General features: G+C 43.8%; 1 protein-coding gene across 3 annotated transcripts in view; it reads right to left on the bottom strand.

Annotated features, from left to right (window-relative positions):
* Nucleotides 1-494: 494 nt before the first annotated feature.
* LOC139580958 (parvalbumin-7-like) overlaps nt 495-9,085 on the bottom strand; it is a 45,067-nt gene continuing 36,476 nt past the window's right edge. For all 3 annotated transcript variants that reach the window (XM_071410182.1, XM_071410190.1, XM_071410192.1), the window contains exons 2-5: nt 4,823-4,891; nt 1,554-1,686; nt 1,195-1,304; nt 495-1,080 (exon numbers count right to left, since the gene is read on the bottom strand). In XM_071410182.1, coding sequence (XP_071266283.1) covers nt 1,055-1,080; nt 1,195-1,304; nt 1,554-1,686; nt 4,823-4,883 — 330 coding nt within the window. In that variant the 5' untranslated portion in view covers nt 4,884-4,891 and the 3' untranslated portion in view covers nt 495-1,054. The remainder of the gene's footprint in view (nt 1,081-1,194; nt 1,305-1,553; nt 1,687-4,822; nt 4,892-9,085) is intronic.

The raw sequence follows: 9,085 nt of genomic DNA, 5'->3' as shown, positions 1-9,085 counted from the left end.
TTAATGTGTACCCCATCCCTGCAGTCAAAGGACCAAATTGCCCTCTAGTGGCCTCATTGGTGGAATGTTATTAATAGTTTTCATAATTTCACAATTAATTAACATCCTTTTTAAAAAGCTGCTGAAAATCTATGTCAAACAATTTTGCTGTATTTCTGTCCTCTGTGATGTAATATTGGGAAGAAAACTCAAAATTGAATACATTTCAACTCTATATCTGACATGGTACAGGTGTCTTATTTTTTTAAGCCCATAAACATGTGAATGAGGGGTATACTTTTCTTTCAAAGTAGATATCTCAAACCAACACTCTGTGATTTAGCCCACTGCAGTAAAAGGCTAAATATATTATTGAAACCGAAATCGAAAACCGTGATTACTTTTTTGTAATCAAACCGAAACGGAACTGACCTCAAAAAGCACTAATCGCTCAGCAATACCAATCGGAGAAGAGAAGGAGACAAACAGAGGAAGCATTCAGAGTGAGTCAGCTGTTCTTGATGCATTTTTTTATTTATTTTAGTTTGTTCGTTCACAGCTTCATCTTTTGGTGTGTTTTTACAACAGCTCATTACCGAAGGAGAGAGGGGAGGAAAGGAAAGGAGCAGTGCCAGAAAGTTGAAATAGAGATAGAAAGAGACAGAAACAAGGGACAGATAAAGATAAAGAGTGGGGGAAGAGGGACAGAGTAAAAGGGGGGTGAAGTAAAATGACTTTCTCTCATTTTGAAATATCTACATTATTATTTTAACTTGAGGTTATTGGCCTTCCAGGCGGTCTGATAACTATACATAAACAGAAACACATACGTTTTGTATAAAAAGGAAAAAATAAATAGGTTGTGGGTGGGAGTGGTGGAGAGGGGTAGTTAGCGGGGTGGGGGGCAGGAGCCACGACCCCATTCCTCCAGTGCAGTAGTAGTAGTAGTAGTGCGCTTGAGTGGGAGAGAGCTGGGTGTCAGTGAGGGCAGGTTGGGGGGGGGATGCTGCAGACTGGGAGAGGGGGAATATCGGGGCCGGGTGGTGGAGCGCTAGTCGGTTTAGGGATGTGTCTATTACTCGTGCACCAGGGCAACGAACTCTGAAAGAGAACAAGGAGAGACAAGAGGTTAGAGCACACTCTGGAGTCTGTGGAAAATCGGATGACACTATGATGACACATATGTGTCCTCGGTCAGAGAAATAGTTTACTTACCGTCGATGCCGATCATGCCGTCTCCGTCCTTGTCGGCTTCGTTTAAGAACGCTTTGGTTTCTTTGTCGGTCAGGTCCCTGCCGTCTGAGGCAAATCCCTTCAGTACGAACCTATGGACAACAGCAGGATGGCGGAGAGGCTTGAATAGAGACAGTACAACAACTAGGAATGCTCTGGTGCCTAAACAGTTAAACGTGAGTGTTTGTTTGTGGATATGGGATGTGGATGCATGTCCGCGTGGTCACTGGAGAGTCACCACGCACTGTATATTTTTTAATAATGAAGGAGTGTGTACTTAGTCAAAGTGTCGGTGTGTGTGTGTCTCTGTCTTTGTCTTTCTGGTTGTGTGTGTCTCTTACTTGAGCTCCTCCTCCTCTATGAATCCGCTGGCATCAGCGTCCAGCACCAGGAAGGCTTTCTTCACATCCTCAGCTGACTTGGCCTTCAGACCCACCATCTCAAAGAACTTCTTATGGTCAAACGAGTCAGCCGCTGCATGGCATAATACACACACAGTTTAGTGAACACACACGCATGTGCGCGCACACACACACACACACACACACAGAGTACAGACACAAATGGAGGCAGGCACACACATACATATGCACACACGCGACAGGCACACATGCACGCAGACAGACCGCATGGAAAGCGGTACCCGAGTGCCAAGTCTAGGACAAAAAGGCTTCTCAACAGTTTTTACCCCCAAGCCATAAGACTCCTGAACAGGTAATCAAATGGCTACCTGGACTATTTGCATTGTTTGCCCCCCCCAAACCCTCTTTTTACGCTGCTGCTACTCTCTGTTTATCATATATGCATAATCACTTTAACTTTACATTCATGTACATACTATACCTCAATTGGGCCGACCAACCAGTGCTCCCACACATTGGCTAACCGGGCTATCTGCATTGTGTCCCGCCACCCACCACCTGCCAACCCCTCCTTTACGCTACTGCTGCTCTCTGTCCATCATATATGCATAGTCACTTTAACCATATCTACATGTACATACTACCTCAATCAGCCTGACTAACCGGGGTCTGTATGTAGCCTCGCTACTTTTATAGCCTCGCTACTTTTATAGCCTGTCTTTTTACTGATGTTTTATTTCTTTACTTGCCTATTGTTCACCGAACACCTTTTTTGCACTATTGGTTAGAGCATTAAGTAAGCATTTCACTGTGAGGTCTACTACACCTGTTGTATTCGGCGCACGTGACAAATACACTTTGATTTGATTTGAGCCAGGCACGCACTCACGGATGCTTGCACACGCACACACTCACACAAAATACAAAAAACAGCATGGGTGGCTGCCTGGATACAACACTCCAGAGGCTACAAGTTAATGCCAAACAATCATTAAGAAATTACTATTTTTACACTATGATACAGCGTTTGTCTGAGTATACAGTGGGGAGAACAAGTATTTGATACACTGCCGATTTTGCAGGTTTTCCTACTTACAAAGCATGTAGAGGTCTGTAATTTTTATCATAGGTACACTTCAACTGTGAGAGACGGAATCTAAAACAAAAATCCAGAAAATCACATTGTATGAATTTTAAGTAATTAATTTGCATTTTATTGCATGACATAAGTATTTGATCACCTACCAACCAGTAAGAATTCCGGCTCTCACAGACCTGTTAGTTTTTCTTTAAGAAGCCCTCCTGTTCTCCACTCATTACCTGTATTAACTGCACCTGTTTGAACTCGTTACCTGTATAAAAGACACCTGTCCACACACTCAATCAAACAGACTCCAACCTCTCCACAATGGCCAAGACCAGAGAGCTGTGTAAGGACATCAGGGATAAATTGTAGACCTGTACAAGGCTGGGATGGGCTACAGGACAATAGCCAAGCAGCTTGGTGAGAAGGCAACAACTGTTGGCACAATTATTAGAAAATGGAAGAAGTTCAAGATGACGGTCAATCACCCTCGGTCTGGGGCTCCATGCAAGATCTCACCTCGTGGAGCATCAATGATCATGAGGAATGTGAGGGATCAGCCCAGAACTACACGGAAGGACCTGGTCAATGACCTGAAGAGAGCTGGGACCACAGTCTCAAAGAAAACCATTAGTAACACACTACGCCGTCATGGATTAAAATCCTGCAGCGCACGCAAGGTCCCCCTGCTCAAGCCAGCGCATGTCCAGGCCCGTCTGAAGTTTGCCAATGACCATCTGGATGATCCAGAGGAGGAATGGGAGAAGGTCATGTGGTCTGATGAGACAAAAATAGAGCTTTTTGCTCTAAACTCCACTCGCCGTGTTTGGAGGAATAGAAGGATGAGTACAACCCCAAGAACACCATCCCAACCGTGAAGCATGGAGGTGGAAACATCATTCTTTGGGGATGCTTTTCTGCAAAGGGGACAGGACGACTGCACCGTATTGAGGGGAGGATGGATGGGGCCATGTATCGCGAGATCTTGACCAACAACCTCCTTCCCTCAGTAAGAGCATTGAAGATGGGTCGTGGCTGGGTCTTCCAGCATGACAACGACCCGAAACACACAGCCAGGGCAACTAAGGAGTGGCTCCGTAAGAAGCATCTCAAGGTCCTGGAGTGGCCTAGCCAGTCTCCAGACCTGAACCCAATAGAAAATCTTTGGAGGGAGCCGAAAGTCCGTATTGCCCAGCGACAGCCCCGAAACCTGAAGGATCTGGAGAAGGTCTGTATGGAGGAGTGGGCCAAAATCCCTGCTGCAGTGTGTGCAAACCTGGTCAAGAACTACAGGAAACGTATGATCTCTGTAATTGCAAACTAAGGTTTCTGTACCAAATATTCAGTTCTGCTTTTCTGATGTATCAAATACTTATGTCATGCAATAAAATGCAAATTAATTACTTAAAAATCATACAATGTGATTTTCTGGATTTTTGTTTTAGATTCCTTCTCTCACAGTTGAAGTGTACCTATGATAAAAATTACAGACCTCTACATGCTTTGTAAGTAGGAAAACCTGCAAAATTGTCAGTGTATCAAATACTTGTTCTCCCCACTGTATGTGCGTGTGTGGATTCAGAGCATGTGTTGTGCCAGTGGTCATATCAATTCTATTGGTTAGAGGACTGCGCCAACACCAGGACTAGCTGGCATCCTCTGGCAGATGTGTTACACAATACCAGTTATTACACTATTGTAATTATGTCAGATATGATGTGCTATTACAGTATCATAATTATGTAAAAATGGGTAGATCCCAAATGGCACCCTACTTGCTATATAGGAGGGCACTATAGGGAATAAAGTGCCATTTGGGACACATCCAATGTGTATGTTTGACCAAGGAGCTCCTCCTGTTAACACTTTAGTATAGAAAACACATATTAGCCACTAACGTGCAATACAATAAATTAATTATACCTTTACTAAGTATTATTAGCCATTTATTTTGCCTCTATTCAGTATTTTCTTGTTTACACATTATGGGACGGTTTACCATACACAGATTTAAGCCTAGTCCTGGACAACAACAGGAAAACGTTCAATGGAGAATCTTCATTGAGAATGCTTCTTAGTCCCGGACTAGGTTTAATGTATGTCTGGGAAACTGTTCCTAAATGTGATGTAAGAAAATAAAATGGAGTTAAAAGTGTTTGGTCACCTGCGAATGCGTCTAGGGCTTTCTTGATATCGGCAGCTTTGAGAATGCTGTTCATCGCCATCTCGGCAGCTGGAACGTCAAGGGGGGGGGGGGGGGAGGAAGGAGAAGAAAAGGGGGGAACCAAGTTAAACACGAGGGTACATGAGAGCAAAGGGAACAGAGAGAGACATTCTCATATTACACTGCTGAGACTTGTGAACTGGAGCAAGAAATCAGGGCGAGAGCGAGATGTTGAGAGAACAAATTAGAAAGGAGGGAGAGGAGGGAGGAGGAGAAACTGGAGCGGGGGTGGGGGTGCTCAGTCCTCCATTTAGTGTGTGTTTTTTTGGGGGGAGGGGGTTGAGGTTATTATAAGAGAAACATGGCTGGTCTCCAGGCGTCTACTCAGCAAGGTTAGTGCCATAGGATCTGTGCCTTGTGCTGTGTCGGACATACCATAGAACAAGAACAAGAGCTGTGGAGCTAGGAGGCCGTTGGACATACCGCAGAGTTGGAGCTGTGTAGAGCTATAGTGTGGGCCGGGGGCTCCTTCTGTCTCACACTTTGAAAGGCGAGCTGTGTGTCCAACTCTGTGTGCCATTGAAGTAAATTGCTTCTTACTTATAAACGTATCACCTTACCCTTCCTACCCCAGCTCCCATCTGTCTCCCAGAAGAGAAGAGAAGAGGAGAGGAGAGGAGAGGAGAGGAGAGGAGAGGAGAGGAGAGGAGAGGAGAGGAGGAGGAGAGCTGGGGAGTGAGTGGTGTTGACTAAGGGATTACTGAGGAATGGATTAGTGGGTTGAGGTATGGTTGCTGTGTGGTGGCCATGCTATGATATCGTGCAAGGACAATTTATAAGTCTATTTTTGGATTAGTTTACGTCTGCAATGGCCCCCGAGGGGTGGCCCTGCTCCAGGACGTCAGGACCGCAGGGCCAAGTAGGGTGCTCTAAGATATTTCCCTAAGACACCGCTGAAGCAAAGGCTCATGGGATAAGTAAGCAAAAAGGCCCAGCTAGACATATATAGTACAATAGAGCTTGACGGCTTGTAGTCCTAAAAACGGAAATGCGTTGCCTCTGGTTCGTTCAGACGTTCCTATGGGGGAAATGAATAGGGAAAGAACGGGGTTTTGGGATAAACGACGAAAATAAGGTCTGAGGTTAACACAGGCTTAGGAGATCTTATACGTTTTGTTCTATAAGATAATATCAGTTAGTTAAAATGACCTTTATGAATTATGAAGCCTTTCCCTTTCAGAAAAACACACCATTTCACATGTGAAATCATGTGAAAACGTGTTTTTGGAACACTTCACATTTTTTCATGTGATTTTCCACATGTGAAATCATGTGGTTTTTCCGTAAGGGGGATGCCAGCAATCTGAATTTCCGGCTACACAACCAGGTATGTATCCACAGATTTATAGGCAAGAATAAAAGGTCAAAGGTACACATAAGGTACCTTCAGAGATACACAGGAATTCACATGGTACTGGCAGGGCTGGCTTAATGCAGGGGCTTACCCCAAAAATACACAGTATATATATTATATATAATATTCTGCAACTGCCAACCACAGGAGGATTCAGGAGCCCACTCTCAATGAGTGTAGATAGCCTGCTGCTACTCTGCTAATCGTTAGATCAAGGGAGGAGATACATGTGACTGGTCAGTTGTGTGAGTCAGGGGCAGGGGCCCAAGCCCATAAGGGACCCAGTTGTTATATATATGTTTTTTTTTCCAACCACAGGAGCCCGTCCTTAAAATACACCAGAGAGCATAATTTAGCCACAGAGGAACAATAGTTTCAAAAATATTACTGTGGCTAAAATGTTATCACGAGCACATACAGGTAACTGCCAAAATAAAGGAAACACTAACACAGTGTCTATAAAGGGTTTGGCTGTCGGAATAGCTTCAATGCGCCTTGGCATAAAGACTACAAGTGGACCTAAAACAAACCATGCCAGTAAAATTCACACCAGACCATAACATATTATTTGAATCCCTCGTTTACTCAAGTGTTTCCTTTATTTTGGCAGTTACTTGTTGCCTACAGTCGGAAAGGCCAACCTTTTTGGCAAGCATGCACACCAAATATACAGCTTGTGGCACCCAGGCCAATGATTTCTTAATATGGCCCTGGGTACTGGTCAATATCTTGTGCGGATAATCTAGTATAATGGTATTTTTTTCTAGGTACAATCGCTACTGCACTCCAAAAAATGCTGGGTTAAAAGCAACCCATAGCTGGCTAAATAGTGGACAGAATACGTGTTGGGTTATTTTTGACCCAGTCAGTTGTGTCACTTAGTTGGGTTATTGAGCTATGATCCAGCATGTCAGATCAGAATACAGAATACTGGAGGCATGGCTTTCAGTTCTTTTTGGCCACCTGTGAAAGTAAATGTTGTTCCAGTTAATCTGTTCTGTTGTATTGTCAACACATGTTAAAGTTGAGCATGGACACTTTTGTAGCTTAATGAAGCGTTTTCTCCTTTTATTGTAACCAAGGGAACAACACTGTACACTAACCATACCCTTATTTTTTTGTATGTCTTAAAACGTTCCAAGCAATAAGTATGAACCCGGTGGCACTGCAGAAACGTTGATGCACTCAACCAAGCAGTTGAAAGTTTAAATCCCCCAAATATTTATGTATACTCTATGTCTAGCACTGCTAGTTTTAGGTTAATGCAACATTGGTGGTGATAATTGGGCAATTATTTACTTGATTCTGGGCAGCTTTTAGTGAAGTGCAGGAACGTTTTATTGCCAATAAGTCTGTAGCCGTATCTCTTTTATGCTCACAGACCTGGTGGTGTAGCAGGACATTTCAGATGGCTACCAACAAAGAAGTTGTGAGTTAAAATCACAACTGAGGTTTAGTCCCAAGTAATCCAGGGGACCATGACACAATGTTCTAAAAAGGTTGTTGGGGATGTCCTGGGAACTAGACTAAACTTGCAGGGGACCATGACTGTTTAAACTGAATGCATGTCAATTATGCCGTTTAAAGTAAAATATTCTCAATGACACTCGACACCTGTGTTTTCACGTGCTCAAATGTTGTCACGTGTAGTTTCATGGTATCACATGTTGAAATATGCCACATATAACACCCCATTCATTTCCCCATAGGCTTTGGCCAATGAGCCGTGGTGGAGTTAGTGCCTACAAAAAAGACGCCACTACTATTGCTCTCTACAGGATCCTACAAGACCCTATTTAGTAGTTAGCCTCTTTCCACAGTTTGTCCTATGCGAATGCCTCAACAGTCAGCCTCATCTCAGTGAGATAGAGCGCTTCCTTTCACCCAACCTCTTTCTAACACTCCTCCATTTGGCTAATTCTTTGGCTCCAATGAAAAGTAGAAATATGAAACCCTCCTTTTTTCCTGCGTGAGAGCCGGCTGTGCCCTTCTTCTCACCCGGAGGTGAGAGAAACACAACCGCGCCTCAGGAGAACGGACCGACTCCTAGCCTTCAGTACAACAGCTGCATGGTGGGTGTGTGTGCGTGTGCGTTTGGGAAGAGGGGTTCTGGGGATCAAGGGAGAATGCACTTGCGTCTCAAGAAACTCGAGCCCCTTAAGTTAAGCCCCCTCGATCTCAATTTACTATAACATGTGTATGTTTGTACGCGGTCGTTTGTAGTGTCAGTCAGTGTGTGAGTGAGAGGGTGGGTTTGTGTCTATGAATGTGTGGCTTTGCTAATATGTCTGTGACGTGTGTGAACTTAGATTTGATCTTTGTGCTTGGTATGGGTTAGGTGTGCACATGGGGGGGGGGGGGGGGGGGGTTATGAGTTTGTGTGTGCGTGCATGCTCCCATGGGGTGGGGATGAGTTTCTGTGTGTGTTAATGTACATATGTGTGCTGTTGGTGAGATAATACTTTGCGACATTGTGTGTCTGGACTCATATACAGTTGAAGTCGGAAGTTTACATACACCTTAGCCAAATACATTTCAACTCAGTTTTTCACAATTCCTGACATTTTATCCTAGTAAAGATTCTCTGTCTTAGGACAGTTAGGATCATCACTTTATTTTAAGAATGTGAAATGTCAATATAATAGTAGAGAGAATGATTTATTTCCGCTTTTATTTCTTTTATCACATTCCCAGTGGGTCAGAAGTTTACATACACTCAATTAGTATTTGGTAGCATTGCCGTTAAATTGTTTAACTTGGGTCAAACGTTTTGGGAAACCTTCCACAAGCTTCACACAATAAGTTGGGTGAATTATGGCCCATTCCTCCTGACAGAGCTGGTGTAACTG

The sequence above is a fragment of the Salvelinus alpinus genome, chromosome 1, assembly GCF_045679555.1.
Source record: "Salvelinus alpinus chromosome 1, SLU_Salpinus.1, whole genome shotgun sequence".
Lineage (NCBI taxonomy): Eukaryota > Metazoa > Chordata > Actinopteri > Salmoniformes > Salmonidae > Salvelinus > Salvelinus alpinus.
Note: the sequence above shows the minus strand (reverse complement) of the source record. Positions and strands in the feature narration are given on the sequence as shown.